Source organism: Phaethon aethereus (genome assembly GCF_964289735.1).
Source record: "Phaethon aethereus genome assembly, chromosome: 18".
NCBI classification, from domain to species: domain Eukaryota; kingdom Metazoa; phylum Chordata; class Aves; order Phaethontiformes; family Phaethontidae; genus Phaethon; species Phaethon aethereus.
Window position 1 is genome coordinate 1,177,903 of NC_138594.1, and position 18,765 is coordinate 1,196,667.

Genomic DNA, 18,765 nt, shown 5'->3' on the forward strand with positions numbered 1-18,765 from the left:
GCCCATGGCAGGGATGTTGGAACTAGATGATTTTTAAGGTCCCTTCTAACCCAAACCATTCTATGATTCTGTGATTGGCTTCTGCCTTCCCCAAGCCAGGAAAAGCAAGAAAACTTGTGCTGCAATGCAATATCCCAGGCTTGATCAGGAAAAAAAAAGGTGTCACTGTTCATAGAGTGTATGCAAAGGAATCTACAGTCTTTATTCTCTAGACATTGACGTGGTTACAAAGACTAATTACATAAGAAAGTGACAGAGGTGTTCACATTTTGTGCACCCCTCGGGTCACTTTGCTGCCTCATGACATCCTCACTCTTCCTCTCCTATCTTCTTGCTGTGAAACTCCCGGCTCTTTGCTCGGAGCTTGTTGACCTGTGACTCCGCAATGTCAGCCCGCTCCTCGGCTTCCTCCAGCTCGTGCTGGATCTTGCGGAACTTGGAGAGGTTGACATTGGACAACTCCTCCTGTGCGGGGATAGGGAGTCGGTGGTGAGAGTTGGCAGGGGTTTCACTCCTCCTGCACCTCGGCCTTGCAGTCTAGTAGCTGTTCCCCAGGGGAAAGCACAGACCTCCGATCTCCCATGTACCACTGTTTACACATAAGCCTCATACAGACCTCATCCTCCCTTTTTAGAATATCCCATTCAAACCAACTAAACCACGTTTGAATTGCTATCGCAGTTCTGACCTCTGGAATGTGCAAAGGGGATGGACAGTATAGCAGTATCTGGTTTTAGCCGTTGAGAAAAAGCTGTTTGGGCTGCATTCTTTACACACAAAGGTTAGGGCTAAGAAAGACCTGCAGCACCAAGAAAGAACATGTATACTCATCAGAAGTGAGTTTATACTCATGGAGTAGTATAAACTCAGGGAGGAAGTACCCGCCCCCTCCTGCCACTCCTCGCTAGTTGAGTATAGCTTTTCCTTCTTTCTCCATGTCTGCTGTGGCAGCACAGCCAGGTACCTGCACATCTCCTTCTTCTTCCATAACCATACAACACCCCCCACAATCCACCCTCCTCTTCCAGCCGCTGTCTGCAGTCAAATATCTTGTCACTTTGTCTTACAAAGAACATTGCTTTTCAGCAGATATTGAAATTTATTTCAAGTTCAGCAGATCAGCTAAGCTCTCTATCTCCTGTTCTGGCTCAGTGTCCTGCGTCTGCACTCTCAGATATAAGATGAAGAACTTAGAGGAGATGAGTCAATTAGAACCCATCCATGTCCCTCTCACAAATCATTCACTCACCATATGACAGAAAAACCTGTCTACACAGGCCTATGCAGGAAGGAACCTGACACAAAAAATTATCAGCTGGGAAGCTGATAGTGAGCCATGCCTGTCAGTTTGTCCTCCTATATAAAACAGATTGTAGGACCTCTCTTAGTTTATCCCTGACAAGACCATGGCCAAAAGCAAGCAATGTCACCATACCCTAAAGATTATGTTCCTACAGTTAAATTTTTCATGGGTAACCACTCCTTACAAGCTTTACAAGGAGGAGTTTCTTGTAGGCCCAGACTAAACCATTCCAAAACAACTGACCATTATTTCACTGCACTTGAAGTCCATCATTCTTCACCAGTTTCTATGCTTTCCAAAAAATTCATATTCATTTCCCGTATGATTTGTGTTCCTCCTCAGAGGGTGATGTTTATTACGACTACAAACAATACTTACAGCCTCCTCAGCTTGTCTCTTGTAGGATTTCACCTTCATTTGCAGCTTGTCCACCAGGTCCTGGAGCCTGAGAATATTCTTCCGGTCTTCCTCAGACTAGGGTGGTTGGTAAGCAGGAAGGAGAGTGAATTATTGGTTTCCCAACACGTGAGGTTAACAATTCCCCTTGGGGGTGGTGTCTGCAAAGTCTGACTTGCTGTGAGAAAACTCCGTCAGCCCAAGGAGGCCTCCTGCCTTACCTGGTAGGTCAGCTCCTTCACCCTCCTCTCGTACTTGCGCACACCCTTCACGGCTTCGGCGCTGCGCTTCTGCTCAGCATCAACCTCCCCCTCCAACTCCCGCACCTGCAATGAGAAGCCCATCTTTGGAGCTTCCCCGGTACCTCTGCAAGGGACGTGCTCACTCACATGCACAAATACCAGCCCTACGCACTCTGGCCTCCAGCTTCTGGATTTGCTTCTTGCCTCCCTTCAGAGCCAACTGTTCGGCTTCATCCAGACGAAGCTGCAGGTCCTTCACCGTCTGGTCCAGGTTCTTCTTCATCCTCTCCAGGTGGGCGCTGGTGTCCTGCTCCTTCTTCAGCTCTTCTGCCATCATGGCTGCCTGGAGAGAGCAAGGGGCCAAAGCCATTTTGGGGCTGGAGGCAGTTTGGGGGAGAATACATCCACCATCAGCAGCAAAAGGAGCCCCCGACTCACATCTGTGATGGCCTTCTTGGCCTTCTCTTCAGCATTGCGGGCTTCCTGGATCGTATCTTCCATCTCACTCTGAATTTGGGCAATGTCTGTTTCCAGCTTCTTCTTGGTGTTGATCAAGCTGGTGTTCTGTACAAAGAGAGAGTGCAAGACTTGTATTCTGAGGCCTGCAATTCCAAACCTACAGTGTGAGCCAAGTCTTTTCTCTTTAAGCTTGCAATTCAAAATCAGGAATTCTTTTTAAAATGATTGTTTACAAAATGTGAGTGGTGGGCCCAGGTGATGGGTGCTGAGCATGCCTTTCCTTGTGGACAGCAGTAGAGAGGCCTATCTAGACCGCTGTCCTGACCTATCCTCTCGTATACAGCAGCCCTCTGTGTTTGTTTAGTGTCAACACAACTGCTTTTGCACCATGACCTTACCTGGGTATGGAGGAGCTGCACACGTTCAGTGGCATCCAGAAGCTCCTGCTCAGCCACTTTCCTCGAACGCTCCGTCTGCTCCAGGGCTGCCCGTAGCTCCTCAATTTCAGCCTGCAGCAGGTTTGCTCTGCGCTCCACCATGGCCACCTGCTCCTTCAGGTCCTCCTGTGTCCTGAGAGCATCGTCCAAGTGTATCTGGGTATCCTGTGAAAGAGACAAGTGAAATTGCAAGGCCGCCGTGTGCGCTTGGGTGCCAAAAATGTCAGGGAAATCTTTTCCCTTTCTGTAGCTTTGCTGAACAGACCTTGAGCACTGCCTGTGTGTTTCTCAGGTTCTTTTGTGCCTCTGCCGCCACGCGGTTGGCATGGCTCAGCTGGATCTCCATTTCATTCAGGTCTCCCTCCATCTTCTTCTTCAGCCGCAGGGCTTCATTCCTGCTCCTGATCTCAGCATCCAGGCTGCTCTGCAAGGACTCCACGACTCGGAGGTGGTTTCTCTTCATCTGATCAATCTCCTCATCTTTCTCTGCTATCTTCCTGTCAATCTCAGACTTCACCTGGTTCAGCTCAAGCTGGAGGCGCAGGATCTTCCCCTCTTCATGTTCCAGGGAGGCCTGGGCAAGTGGACACAAACATTAGTAACATCGATAGGGCTACTGCTCGCTTCCTAGGTGATCACAGACTATTTCAGGAAATCTCAGCTGGCTGTGCTCCCCGGATAGAACAGAGGGGGAACAAGCATTTTTTAGCCACATTTCCCCATTCCCCTCAAATTTTTAGTGCAGACACCAGTGATTATGGGCATGTACCTCAGCTTCTTCCAGAGCAGCCTGGATTTCAGATTTCTCCTGCTCGATCTGCTTCTTGACTTTCTCCAGCTCGTGAATTGCTTTTCCTCCCTCGGCTACCTGCTCCGTAAGGTCAGAAATCTCCTCTGTGGGAACAAAGGGCAATGGCATGGTCAGGCACAGAGCAGAACGGGAAGGGCTCTGCCGCACCAGGTTGACGAGCATCTTTGCCGACCTGCAGGCACAGACCCACGTGGAGCGGTACGTAGTGGCGGATAGTGAGAAAGCCCAGCCAGTAGCAGAGGGCCAGGCACTTACGCTGCAGGTTCTTGTTCTCGCGCTTCAGTGTTTCCAGGTGGTCCAGGGACTCCTCATAGGCGTTCTTCATCTTAAACAGCTCCGTGCTGAGAGAGCGAGACTCCTTCTGGGACGCTTCCAGCTCAGCCTGCGTTTCCTCGTACTTCTGCTTCCACTCTGCCAGGATCTGAAGACAAACAGGACCTCAGCATGCATGTGGCAAGCAGGAGGGCACACTCTGCCCAGGAACCCCAGGGCTGCAGCCCAAAAGACCTTGTCAAAGTTCTTCTGCTTCTTATCCAGAGCTGCGCAGGCAGCATTCGATCGCTCCACGTCAATCATCAGGTCCTCCACTTCATTCTGCAGCCTCTGCTTTGTCTTTTCCAGGGAAGCACATTTGGCATTGACGGCTTCAACGTGTTCCTCTGCATCCTGCAGCCGCTGTGCCAGCTTCTTCCTGTAAGCACAGCTCACAGTTATCACAGAGGAACCATTGTTCTTTCTCTTTTTCCTATAGCATGCTTAATCATTTTGCAGTCTGCAGTCACACAGACTGAAGGGCTTAATTTATGCTGTTCTTAGCCTTTCACTTTACTAAACCACTAAACTGCTAAACCTTCTATAAGATAAAGATTCCCACTTTCTGTTACCCTTCCCCAAAGCAAACACATGACTTATTCCTTAGAATGTCTTGGTGTGTCTCTTCTAATGTTGCCTTTGAACTTTCAGCCTTCCTTGTCTTCTTCACATACATATCCTATCTCCACATACTTGGCCTCCTCCAGCTCCTCCGTGCGCTGAATAGCGTCCGTCTCGTATTTGGTTCTCCACTGGGCCACTTCGCTGTTGGCCTTGGACAGGGCACGCTGCAGCTCCCCCTTGGCTTCCTGCTCCTCCTCGTATTGTTCCCGGAGCAAGTCACAGTCGTGGCGAGCAGACTGCAAGGCATGGGCCAGGGCATTCTTGGCCTGGGGAGACAATGGGATTGGGACAATGAATTGCCTGTGAGACAAAAGAATGTTAACTTAGGGAAAGTTGTTGAAAACTCTTTCAACCTGACATTTGAAGTCAGCCCAAGGAAAAAATGTACCTTGATTCCATGTTCTGAGAAGCTTCTGATTGGAATCTAGAATGTTACCTCAGGAGAGATGATAGGTAATCTCTAAATGACAACTACAAAGCTGAGAGTTGTTGAATCCTTTTCAATATGTTCTAAATTTTCAGTTTCCATTATGGAAAAGTAGATTAAGAAATGCAGCTTTTTTGATATATCTCAACTTTTTTCATCTGCCATCATTACTAAGGTTGTCCTTCCCTGTCTCAGTATCCAGGTTGGAGGCAATGTCCTCCTCAACCTTTCTTCCCACACAAGAGAGGGAGTTGGCAAAATTGTCTAGTTTGAGAGCTCCCAAATTAAAATGGCATGGCTAACATATGCTGATTTTACATGAGAGTAGGAAATATCCTGAAAGAAAATGCAATGTGATTCTAAAGTCAAACCCCCTACAGGAAGTACCTTTACCTTTATTTCTTCCTCTAAATGTCTCTTTAGTTCCTCGATCTGTTGAGTAAATGCCTGTTTGCCTCTGGATAGCTGAGATATCAAAGCATCTTTTTCTTCCACCTGGCGTGAATATTCACCTGAGAAATTTTACAGATAGACCGTAATTTAAAAAGCAATACTAAGCCAATGTGTCTTTAAAGCACTGTATACCAGCTTACAGACTATAGACCAATTTGAATAAAACATCACTCATTTTCTTGTCATTATTGGCAACAGCCATTCAAGTGGGGTGTGAGAATGTGTTACCAGCTTCTGTCTGCAGACGAGCTCTTTGAGTATTGAGGTCATTGATCATGCGCTGATGCTCCTCTTCTTTTGACTTAATCTCACTTAGCTGATCTTCCAGAGTGCGACACATTTTCTCCAGGTTTGCCTATATGACAAATACATGTAAAGAGTATGATCACTAAATTCTAGCTTGTTGATCTCATGATGAAAAACAACACAACTGTGTGTGATAGCAAAATGTAACCAGAAGGTTCAAAATCATATATCAGGTCATGTATCACAGGGCAGTAACCTGACAGAAAATCTGTACCTTGGCTTTGGAGACAGACTCCATGTTACTGGCCAAGTCGTCAATCTCCATCTTCAGCTCACTCTTCTCCTTCTCCAGCTTCTGCTTCACTCGCTGCAGGTTGTCGATCTGCTCCCCAAGCTCAGCTGTGCTGTCCGCATGCTTCTTCCGCAGGGCGGCAGCCGTGGCTTCGTGCTGCAGCGTGGCCTCTTCGAGGTCGCGGCGCATCTTCTGAAATTCTGCCTCACGCTTCTTGTTCATCTCAATCTGAGCCGCGGTAGCCCCTCCGGCTTCCTCCAGGCGCTCGCTGATCTCCTCTAGCTCCCTCGAGAGGTCGGCCCGATGCTTCTCTGCTTTTGCCCGAGAGGTTCGCTCTGCCTCAATTTCCTCCTCCAGCTCCTCAATACGAGCCTGGGGAACATCAGGGACCCTTCACACCCATGCCCTCCTCCTACCTGACCTTGTGTGTGGGTGAAAGAGGGGAAGGAACAGAGACTTGCCTGCAGCTCCTTGATCTTCTTCTGTAATTGCATGCCCAGAAGTTGCTCATCCTCGATTTTGCTCTGGATCTGGCTGATTTCAAAGTCTTTCCTTTGGGCAAAGCAAACCGTGTTAGAGCTCAAAGAAGAAGGAATTGCACCAGCCCAGCACTCCAGTGCCCCACAGCCACGCTTACTTCTTCAGTTTCTCATCCAGCTGCTGCTTATCATTTTCCAAATCCATTATGCTGTCATGGGCCAGCTTCAGGTCTCCTTCGAGTTTCCTCTTAGCTCGCTCAAGGTCCATGCGTAGCTTCTTCTCTTGCTCCAGGGACCCTTCCAGCTAAAAAGAGCAAGACCATCAGAGCTCTACCAGCCGGGTCTAACTCCATACTTGCCCGTATGTTCTTGCTGTATGCCCGTGTGCTTACATCGTCCACTTGCTGCTCCAGCTTGATCTTAGCTTTGGTCAGCGTATTGACTTTGTCCTCTTCTGCCTGCAGGTCATCCAGGGTCTGCTGATGGGCCTCCTGGAGGGCTTTCTTCTCTTTTGTCAGCTTGGCAATGGTCTCGTCCAGGGCTGCCATCTCCTCTGTGAGGTTTTTCACCTTTAGGAAGAAAGGAGCAAGTGCAGATAAAAAAAAAGTTGCTTAAAACTTTATACCCTACAGCAAAACAGAAGTCTTTTCTGTGAGAGTGACATCTTCTGCCTCATACCTTGTTTTCAGTGGCATGCTTTTCCTTCTCCACTTTGGCCAATGTTAACTCGAGGTCATCAATATCTTTCTTCAGCTCTGAACATTCGTCCTCCAGTTTCCTCTTCTTGGCTGTCAGCTCGGCATTAATTTCCTCCTCATCCTCAGCCCTTTCAGTCACCTCTTTAACTTTAGCTTCCAGCTGGATTTTGGTTTTGATGAGCTGGTCACATCTTTCCTCAGCATCAGCCAAGCTATCTGCTTCCTGGTGGGGAGACATAGATTTTCCTGGGGTTTTTTCTAATCTTTTCTATGTAAGCATGTGTTAAAATATGGCCTGAATTTGGCTTCTCCTCTGCCTTTTTTTTGTCTTTTTTTTTTTTTTCTGGAGTGCATTATACAATTCCTAAACTTTTTCGAGGTCCTAAACAATTCCTGAACTTTTTCCTGTCTCCTAAAAATGTCTCACAGATGTTGTAAGTGTAGGTGTGAGAATTCTTCAATTACCTAGAGGGAATGGACTTGGAGACATTTCTCTTTACAAACACAGTATTCAATACCTTTTCTTTTGTAATTGAATCCTTCTGAGCCCATTATTATGTTGAGAGTGAAGGCTCTGGTTCTCTCAACAATAATTTAATAGAAAAAATATTATTCTTTCTAAATGTATTAAGACTGCTGCTTGTGCAAGTGGGATCTTACCCTTGTAAATCAGCTACCTATGTGTTGTCCTTCCATACTGTGTCTGGAGTTGCATATGCTGGTTTCAGTTGATAACACATCACCTTACTCTTTGGTAGGCTTTTTGAATAATACATTTGAAAGGCAAATATCTTATAAGAAAGTTCAATGGGATATTTATATTTCTCCATTATACTAGGGAAAACAGGTAACACAGGGTTCCCATTTTCTATGGGAATGTTCAAATAACTGGGTAATTAAATACAGTGATCCATTTTTAATTGGTAATTTAAGTAATTTAATGAATAGATTAAAGTGACTTTGTAAAGTGACATTTGAATATCAAATATTTTTGTGTATATTTCTAAGCAATATTTTATTTTGCAAAGTGTTGTGTGTCTACAAGGTTCATAGGACTGTGGTGGTAAAATTATTAATATTTAAGATTCTGGCTATGAAGTTATCTTTACTAAAAGAATATTCCTTTCAACTGAAAGCTAACAGTCCAGGATTGCTTCCAACACCTTACTTCTGAGCTAAGATAATACCAGGTGTGCCACTCCTATAACCTCCACCAACAGCCTGTTTCTCCATATTCTCATGTTATTTACTGTTTGATTCATTAGAATTGTTGCAATTAGCAAGCGATTTAAAGTAGAATATCCTTTCCAAGGATGGATACCTGGCTTTCTTAACATTGAAATTATAATTTTTTTCTTTCCATTTTCTTTTTTTCTGATACAGTATATAGGCTGGGTCTCTGCAATCAATTGGCAAAGAACAGGGGAGCAGAGGGGGAGAAGCTGTGCAAATGTTCTCTCACTGTGTTTATAATTAATAAAGCTCCCTAATTGACCTGTTCTAAATTGTGTCCTCCAGACTGGGTACCCCAACACAAGTACATTATGGAAAGATGGCTTTTAGTGGAAAGGAATGTTCTTTTAATAACAATAACTTCTTAGACCTCTCGATCTTAAATACTATTAATTTTACCACCATCAGATGTTGTTTGTAGTGGAACTACCATAGAAAATCCAGATTAGAGATGCAAAAACCTACAATGTTCAAAAAAACCGAACACTGCTCCTTCATTATACATTTAGTTTATGACCTTGATACATACCAGTTAAGTCTAAAGCATACAGAGCTCTTCTGTGTAATTAACAACTGAGGGAAGAAGAACCGCCCCCCGGATGGTGTGACTTTTTCTCAAAAACAGGAACTCTGTCTATATATTCTTAGACTAAGGAGAAATTTGAAGCTGTATTTCCCGCTTACTGAGTGAATGATTAACCGCTAGATATTGAGCAAAGGGTGGATGGCTTCTCCTGCACCTGAATTCACAAGTACCACTTTCAGCTCTGGCTTGCATTTACACTCCAAAATTAATTAATTGTTCTACATCCTGGTGAGATGGAGATACCCCCTACAGGACTCATCTGCTCAGAGGTACTTGGGGGTTCAGGCAAAACTTTGCTCTGAGTAGCTCATGTTGGCTAGCTATATTTGCCTTCTTCCTCTGAAGGCAAAAGCACAAAAGCACCGACTACCACTTGGAACTCCATATTTCTTTGCACTGGCTGTCAGAGCCACTGCCAGCCATTTGTTTCCTCAACTTTACATACATATGATGGGTAATTCACCAAATATCTGACTTTTGGTCTCCTGTAGCCTGACCTAAAGAACCGTTTGAATGCATAGACTCCTTTTCTGAGTGATATGTTAACAGCAATAAACTCACAGCCTGCACTTGGAGCTGCAGGTCATTTTTCTCCTGCAGCAAGGCCACCATTTTCTCCTCCAGCTCCTTCCTCTTTGCCTCAGACTTTGCAAGCTCTTCCTTGATTTTCTCAAACTCTTGTTTCATGTTGGCCATCTCCTTCTCAGATTCTGCACTCTTCAGCAAGGGCTTGATCTTGAAGAACAGCTTCATCCAGGACCAGTGCTTCACGTTCATGAATGCACGAATATTGTACTGGATGCAGAAGATGGACTCCCTGAAGCATAATTAAAATGTACATTGAATATTTTCAGTATGACAAGTGCCAACACTTTCCCCCAAGTACAGTGGCTGTAACAGAAGGTGAGGAATGTCTACCTCCTCTCCACCATCCTCTGGTACTCCACTCTCATCAGGAAGCCCCTGCACCTGGCCTGTGTGCGAGTGATGAGCTGTGCCAGCTTCTCATCCCTCATCTCCTCCAGAAGTCCCAGCAGCCCAGCTTTGAAGAACACCTTGAGAAAGGGAACGTTGCCACACATCACTGTCAGGTAGAGCAAAGCACAGGCACACAGTGAGTGAGTCAAGGAGGGCTTGTACCTTGGTGTGACCAAATTTGTACTGGGTATGGTCCACATCGATTGATGCAAGAAGCTTCTCAGAAGCCTTCTTGCTATCAATGAACTGTCCCTCTGGGATAGCACTGGCATTAAGTACCTTGTATCTGTGAAAAGAGAAAGAGGAAGATAAGGCTGTTTGTTCCTAACCAACAAACACTAGCTACTGAAACCCACCAGCTAATATATAGCTATTCTTGTCAACAGAGCCCAGCCTGAATGAACCTGTACAAATGAACCAACATTGCTTTTAATGATGCTGAGAAGTGCAGTGCTCTTACCTCTGTTTGAAGTCAGCATAGAGGACTCTGCTGGGGAAACCTTTCCTGCAAATTCTGATGCCTTCCAGCACACCATTACACCGCAGCTGGTGAAGTACAAGTTCATGCTCCATGGCACCTAGCGATTCAGAGCAGAAATGAATGCCACAGTTGCCAGTGCAGAGGGGAATGGCTGTATCAGAGGAAGTTGTCTTTCTGCTTGAGCATCTTACCAGGTGTTTTTGTTTCATTAGGGATGATGCAACGGACAAAATGGGGGTGAGTGCTCCGTAGATTGGTCATCAGCTTGTTTAAGTTCTCCTAGAGGGACCAGTTACTAATGTGAGTTTTCTATGTGCAGTGTTTAATGCATCAAGCCCATGGTAATGACTTTATGACTTCTCAGAACTAGTTGGGTTTCAGAACACTTATGTAAAGCCACAGAAACTAAATATTTATTCTATCTGAAGATATTGAACACCATTTTTTAGAGACTGAAATACTGCTATGTTGCTATTGATCCAATGGAGACTAATCTACAATTTCACACTTTCACAGGAAGTAATTAACTTTCAGGTTTTTCATGTTCTGCTTTCTAAAGTCAATCTACTTAAGTTTAAAAAAAAAAGTGGCTTTATTTTCAAATAAGATACCTAAGAAGGTTTATGAGGAGACTCTCAATTACCCAACACAGCAATCTCACAGAAATGCAGGAATGCTAAAATTATAGTTTTAGATCTTACCAAAGATCTCAATAATATCCTCTCCAAACAAAACAAAGCAAACAAAAAAAAGGATTAGATTTTCACTATCTTTGAAGACTGAATGCTTATTTTTGCACATGACATATTAGCAATACTGAAATTGATCCTGGAAAACCTGATGAGGAGTTTCCAAATAATTTCACCATCATTACAGCAATGCAAGATGGCCCTTTCAAATTTAATATTAGCTTGCCTCCTCTCCTCATACTACAAAGAGATAACAAATGCAGTGCTGTACCCGGAAAAGAGCTGAGACAGTCTGGAAAGAAGAACCCTTCTTCTTGCCACCCTTTTTGCCACCACCAGCCTCTGCAAATTGAAGAAAAGAAAAAAAATATTAAAATATAGATGTTGCACATTGGAGACCACAAAATACAAAATAACTTTAAATATTTACTTTTTACAGCTTTAATTTTGTGTCAACATTGTCCCACACTGAAAATACAATTTTCACAGAGCTGACCTGCATCTGCTCCACCATAGTTGGCAAAGAGTAAAGCCAGTGTCTTCACAGATGATTTCTGGTACAACCCGATGACAGTTTCATTCAGGGGGTCTTTGTTCTTTTCCAGCCAGCCAGTGATGTTGTAGTCCACTGTACCAGCATAGTGCACCAAAGAGAAGTGGGCCTCAGCTTTCCCTTTGGCAGGTTTGGGTTTCTGGAAGTTACTGGATTTGCCGAGATGCTGGTCATAGAGCTTGTTCTTGAAAGAGGTGTCAGTTGCCTTGGGGAACATGCACTCCTCTTCCAGGATGGAGAAAATGCCCATGGGCTGGCAGAGATTACAAGAAGCGGGAGAAACAGGTTAGAAAAGAGACATTCCTTGGTTGGAGTGTTGCTGGAGTCAGAAGAGAAAGCTGTTCCTGTGCATTTCCTTACAATAAGTCAGAGAAAATTAACTAGAGCTCAACTTTTTTTCATGTTGCTGTTTCATTTGAACCTACGTAAATGCCTTTGCTGATGAAAAAACTACAAATATGACATCATGAAATACTATCCTTTCCATAAAACGTCTTTACTGATAGGTGCTTACAGAACATGACAGTCTTTTATATAACTTCATTTTGTAATATGAAAATGAATACCCTCACCAAAAGTCCTGATATCTGAGTATGACCTCCAAAAAAAATTCCACCCTGTTGCCACTTTCACAGGGTATATATTTGGAAAAGGTGGAATATCGTCACATGATTCTTAAGTATGTCTCTTGGCAAGTATGGAAGATCCAACATATAATACACCTGAACAAGAAGGATACCTTCTCAATGAGCTCAATGCAGGCAGCCAGGTCCATCCCAAAGTCAATGAATGTCCATTCAATTCCTTCCTTCTTGTACTCCTCTTGCTCCAGCACGAACATGTGGTGGTTGAAGAACTGTTGCAGTTTCTCATTGGTGAAGTTGATGCACAGCTGCTCAAAGCTATTGAACTGCCAGACATAAAAAGACATGCAACATTTTCAAAGTTCAGCAATAATAGTAAGATGTTTTCTTGTGCAATCCTGCTTCATCATGGGTGATACTTTAAATACAAGGCCTCTTCCTGTGTAGTTTTCTATTTATTTCTCTAGGATAGACTTTGCATTTAGAACAGAGAGAAGGTTTCAATTTCAATGTAATTAGGAGATTAGTTTAATAATAGCAATAGCAATAGTAATAATAATAATAATTATTGTTGTTGTTATTATTATAATTATTTTGCTGGATTAAACCCCTGCAAATAAGTGTAGGAATATACTAACTTCTATTAAAAATGTGTCTCAAAATTCCCTTTAATCTCAATTTTCCTTCTATAAAAATGCTAGGAAAACTGTGTTCCTTACATCAAAGATCTCAAAGCCAGCTATGTCCAGGACACCAATGAAGTACTGTCTGGGCTGCTTGGTATCCAGCTGTTGGTTGATACGAACAACCATCCACAGGAACATCTTCTCATAGACAGCTTTTGCCAGAGCACCCACTGAATTGTTCACCTAAAGCAAGGAGAAAGGTCTGAAGGTTACAACACAGAGCAGAGCAGAATCAATGGGAACCATCAAAGCATGTTCCAGGTTACCACATTTTTCCTACCTGCTGCACAGTTTGACCCTTGGTCACATATTCATTCCCAACCTTGACTCGGGGATAACACAGGGCTTTGAGCAGGTCAGCTGAGTTAAGGCCCATTAGGTAGGCAGCCTTGTCAGCCACTAAAGAGGGAGGGAGAGAACTAAATATTGGACAATTCCTAAAATTTGGTCCTGTCTCAAAAGTAACAGCCATGTTCACTGTTACAGAGTTGCACAGAAATATCTGAGTCAAAGCTACAAAGCTAATTTCTCTGTTGTCTTCAGGATTTAGATTCTACAACACTTTCTGTGCTTTGGTTTCTACAAATGATCTTTGAGAGAACTCATTGCTTTCAGTCTTTTTCAGGCATGACTATGGGACTTCGCACTTTCTTTCTAGTCATGTAGCAGAAGGATTCATCACTCAGAGAGCATGGATTATACTTTCTACTGTGACAGAGACTGATTAAATACACATCTCACATCAGAGTTCCCCTCAATAAGCGAGAGTGCAGAGGAGCACAGTCTCCCATCCTGTTAGGGATGAACCACTACGGTACTCCACAACCGAGCAGCTATTGCAAGGTGTATTCCAACAAAAGTATGACTAAAAATCTTATAGGAATTGACATCCATGCATCCTGGCTTCCTGGCAGTGTACACCAGAACTCTAATTTATTAAGTAGTCACAGAATAAAGTTACAGGTATCATTAGATTAGATAGATAGATGTCTCAGCTGTCATCTTAGCCATTGAACAAATATTTTTTTAGTTTATACTTTTGCATATCCAAAGCCTGAAATCAGCCTGACTTCTTTTGGTGACAATCTCTTTTGGAAAGTTTGATGAATCTGCTGATACCTTCTGTGCCATCCGGCTCTGCCTGCTCTTCTCTTTGTTTCTGCTTGAACTTCAAGTTCCCATAGTGCATGACAGCCCCTGTCAGCTTGTAGATGGCTGTCTTCTCATCAGCAGTGAAGCCCAGGATGTCAATGGCACTCTGGTAACAGAAACAGTAAAGTAAATGTATATGTACCAGGACTCCTATCCACCAGATCACCTGTTTGGTCAGTTACTTACATCTGTAGCCATCAGTTCCTCCTGGTCATCAATGCTTGGAACAGTGATTTCACCTTGACTCACAAAGTGGAAATCATAAGGGTTGGTGGTAATAAGGAGCATGTCTGAAAGCAGGAAGAGGGAAAAAGCAAGCTTACTTTAGCTTTCTGGATGACACAATGAGCTCACAGACCTTCCTTCAAAAAAAGTTAGTGATCTTCCTACCAATTAGTTCTGGCTTCTTGTTGGAGGTGATCTGATAAAATATGTGGTAGCTTCTTTCTGCCTTGAGCTGGAAAGTGACTCTGGACTTCTCCAGAAGATCTGGCAAGCAAGGTAGGAGAGTCAGGCACAAGATCACACATAGAGGTGGAAATTTGGGAAAGAATGGGATCAGGCCAGGGGAGTCTCTTACAAGTTTCAATGTCGGCAGAAGCCAGTTTGCCTGTGGCTCCAAAGTGGATTCTGATGAATTTGCCCTGTTAAGGAGAAGCAGCAGCATTCCAGCCTAGATGCATTTCATTGCCATCTCCTTATGTGAGAATACCACTAGCCCATCACTACTATTATATGAGGAAGGATTTTGTCCAAAGCAACAACTTACAAAGCGTGAGGAGTTGTCGTTCCTCACGGTCTTGGCATTTCCAAAGGCCTCTAGCAGTGGGTTGGCGCTGATGATTTGATCCTCAAGCGTTCCCTGCAGGATGATAATTATACAGTTACAGTGTTTATTTGGCATGGCAATTACATGTCAAGCATTCAAGACTGTTCTTCCTGAATCACCTGCATTTTGCCTGACTGCTGCTCCTCCTTCTTCTTCTCCCCTCCACTGGCTGCAATTGTTGCAAAGTACTGGATGACACGCTTTGTGTTCACAGTCTTCCCTGCACCAGATTCTCCGCTGTCAAAGCAAAGAGAGAAGCAGAGAGCGTGTGGTCAGGCAGGAGGTCCCCTGGTACCTGGCAGTCGGGCAGGGACCTGAGCAGGGAGTGTACATACGTGATCAGGATCGACTGGTTCTCACGATCTGTGAAAAGACAGAGATAAGAAAGCTTTTCCTAATGCTGATGAATAACAAAACACCTCAAAAACTAGGAGAAAAATATGAACTGAAACTTCCAGAAGATGCAGGGACAAAAGACAGTGAAAATCCCTGGGAAGTCTAGAAGATAATTCTGATGCTCCCAGCAGTATTTCAGGTATTATCAACTGGATAAGTAAAAAGACATCACTTCAGAGTAGCTTTTGTAGTCTTATGCCTTTCAAGATAATGTCTTCTCATCAGGCTACTTTTTTCTCTCTTATTAAGTAAGTACATGTAACAAAAATATTGAGGTTGGGCTTTGATAGCACGAACCTTATGGAAATTTGGAGATGTCATGAACAACAGAAATGTGTGACCAAGCTCTTTTAGTATTTTTCATCTCTTCTTTTTTTGAACCACTATATATACAGAAATTATGTATTTCTGTGATCATACATAGACAAAGTTAATTTTTCATTTTTCTATTCTGGATCTACTTTTCAACTTGTAAAAAAAGAACAGGATCCTGCACATCTTTGATTTCAATGCACACATAGGGAAGAGAAAGTAAGTGGTGGAAGGAAGAGAAGGAAGCAGAAAGAACTTTTTTAAGCCATTCGATTAAATGCTAAAAGCTTTCTATTTCCTTGCCATTGTTTTCTGAGGTTTACTTTTCACTATAAGGTGCAATTGAATTACAGTTGCACAGATCAGTGTTGGGGTTGCATAGATCATTAAAGGGTCTATGTACTTTGCACCACCTGGTCATGTTTTCCATCATCAATTCCATTTGCATAATAATCAAGTGAAGCTTATGTACGTGTTCAGAGATACTCTGTTTTACGTATTAGCACTGATGCTTGCAAATTTGAGTTGACTGTACACACATTTATAGGGTATGTGTGACAATATTGTACTCTGTACTCTTCGTCTGAGACTAGTGATTAAGTTACATAAATCTATGCATATATGTAAGATCCCATCACAGTCAGTAAAGTATACACCAGAAAATAGGTGTCTTCTTTCCAGTGAATTTGCTCCTTCTAGATTATTTTCATTAGGTCCAGGTCTTTATTTATTCTAATTGGAACAGACACTCAACTCACACAGACCATTACAGTTAAGTGCATTAATCTTCCATTAATTTCACATGCACAATATTTTAAGTGTTGCACCATATCTCCAGAGAATACCCTACATTTCCCTCTACAGATAGTTCATTGCAAGAGCAGTTCAAAGGAAAACACTTACCAGTCAGCAGTGAACCGATAGGCATTGTCAGAGATGTCAGTTCAAAGGAAATCACTCACCAGTGTCTCCAAAAAAAGCACTCACCAGTCAGCATGAACTGATAGGCATTGTCAGAGATGGAGAAGATGTGTGGAGGGGCCTCCTGGCGCTTCTTGCCTCGGTAGGCCAACACCACCTCCGGGTTGTACACCGGCAGCCACTTGTAGGGGTTGACAGTGACGCAGAAGAGACCTGAGTAGGTCTGCGAGGAAGGGAGACAGCACGTTGGCTTCCACTTAGCCTGGCAGAGCAGTTCCTCCCAGCTGCCCAAAGGAAGATGCTGCTGGTACTTACGTAGATCATCCAGGCTGCATAACGCTCTTTGAGGTTGTACAGCACAGCGGGTTCATGGAGGTGGGTCATCATGGCCATGTCCTCGATTTTATCGTACTTGGGAGGGTTCATGGAGAAGATCTGGTCTTCCTTCACGGTCAGGGTCTGCCAGGGAAATGAAGGATCCATGTATGTCAGCTAAAAGCTCAGAGTGGGAATCAAATGGTGTCCTTCAGCCTGGTTTTTTGCTCACCTCTCCAGCTTCAGTCTTGACAGTGACCTTCCCCGATTCCTTGCTCTGGATTGTCCCTTTCACAAAGGATTCTTTAGGATGAGCCACAAAGACAGACGACTTTGCATCGAAAGGCTTGTTCTGGGCTTCAATTCTCTCCTTTTCTGACTTTCGGAGGTAAGGAGCTGCCTCCCCAAAAACAGCCATCTCAGAGTCTGCAGAGGCCATGTCTGCACTTTATTGAAGGTCCGTCAGCAGAGGGACTGCTGGGGAAAAAAGGGTTATGGATCACTGAGAAGAATAATATAATCTATATCAGTGAGAAAACTGCTTGCTCTTTAGCTAATAAATTGCTAGCTAGTCACCCAGAAAATTTCTTAAAAGCAACCACTGAAAGCTACTTTGATTTGAGCTTAAAAGTACATACGTCCCACTCAAGAGTGAGACTTAGTCTTCTAAAATACATACACCTTGTAACAGTAAATAGAACATCTTCTGAATATTGACTAAAGTTTGGTAACTCACCTTGATGAATTCTAACCAGATTTGAGGCCTTTACATAAAAGAATCTACAGCCAGAGAAAATCACTTTCTCTGTTCTGGTCCTTAATTATGACTGATGAATCTTCAAGAGAGTACTTTCTTTTTAAAAGTATTTACTTGTGTACTAAAAATGAAAAATTACTTCATTCTTTAGATCTTCCCCATTTTCAAAAGTCTAGCCTAAGCAAAAGTAGGCAGAAATATAAGGGGATTTACAAAGAGAACTCACGCCGCTGTATAAACATCCTGTCTCAGACTGGAGTCTAGGAGTTCATTATTCAGAGTATTACCTTTGAGACAGGCTTGTATCCTGGAAACTGGCCAACCCTGTAAAATTGGAATGGCAGTCATTTCTTATTGCTGCATGGAATTCCAGAGGCAAATTATAGATTGAAGATACAGACATGCATTGAAATTATATTGAAAATATTTGTTCACATGGGCACTCCCTCATGGAAATGGTTGCCAGAGACAGGAGAAATGGAATGGGATACTGCAAGGACATTGTCCTTTTTCTTCAAGCTCACAAAATGCATGCACTTACCTTGAAGCCTTCCGTGGAGACAGGCCAGACTTGTCCCTGGGAGATTTTATAGTGTCTCGTCTGCAAATGTTGCAGATGCTCCCCCTTTCTTCGGTCAAAACATTTCTGGCAAACCTTCTTTGGCAAAGTATTGTCTGGCAAACTAAGAGCATAATTTGATTTGAATGATATAATTAGAACATTCTTATATCTTACTGACTATGTGAATACATCTATAAATAATTTGTCAAGAGTCTTAAGGAGAGAATCTGGACTACTCAAGGCACTTAGAGAACTTGGATGCAGGGACTTATGGTTCCTATTGCTGGCTTTCTCAGTGGTTTGCTGCTTGACCCATGGTAGTTTCCTTGGTATGTTTATACCACAACTTTTCAATCATGCAATGGGCATGATAACATCTACGATGCTTTACAAACACATGCACTGAGAGGAACAGGAAAAGTATGTCAAATAACAGCAGATAATTGTTAAGAGCCACTTTTCAGTGGTATTTTCTAAAAATCAGAAAGCCAAAATGTATTACAGCTGAAGTTTCTGTATAGGATGCTCTGAATAGCTGAGATGTTTGAAATA

The 18,765-nt window shown here is 43.3% G+C and overlaps 1 protein-coding gene across 1 annotated transcript; it reads right to left on the reverse strand.

Annotated features, from left to right (window-relative positions):
* Positions 1–309: 309 nt before the first annotated feature.
* On the reverse strand, positions 310–17,333 carry LOC309411532 (myosin heavy chain, skeletal muscle, adult-like; the record flags this gene model as incomplete). Its single annotated transcript, XM_082008193.1, has 38 exons — positions 310–465; positions 1,682–1,777; positions 1,921–2,025; positions 2,114–2,284; positions 2,380–2,505; positions 2,799–3,002; positions 3,103–3,411; positions 3,607–3,731; positions 3,904–4,069; positions 4,156–4,339; positions 4,654–4,850; positions 5,405–5,523; positions 5,693–5,819; positions 5,985–6,374; positions 6,464–6,554; positions 6,640–6,785; positions 6,874–7,050; positions 7,160–7,402; positions 9,560–9,815; positions 9,917–10,053; positions 10,139–10,262; positions 10,437–10,554; positions 10,649–10,736; positions 11,418–11,488; positions 11,643–11,952; positions 12,439–12,609; positions 13,003–13,152; positions 13,250–13,368; positions 14,089–14,227; positions 14,308–14,411; positions 14,512–14,610; positions 14,702–14,765; positions 14,891–14,983; positions 15,070–15,187; positions 15,286–15,313; positions 16,646–16,802; positions 16,895–17,038; positions 17,127–17,333. The coding sequence occupies 38 exons, from the start codon at positions 17,331–17,333 to the stop codon at positions 310–312; spliced, it is 5,829 nt and encodes a 1,942-aa protein (XP_081864319.1).
* Between the last annotated feature and the right edge of the window lie 1,432 nt (positions 17,334–18,765).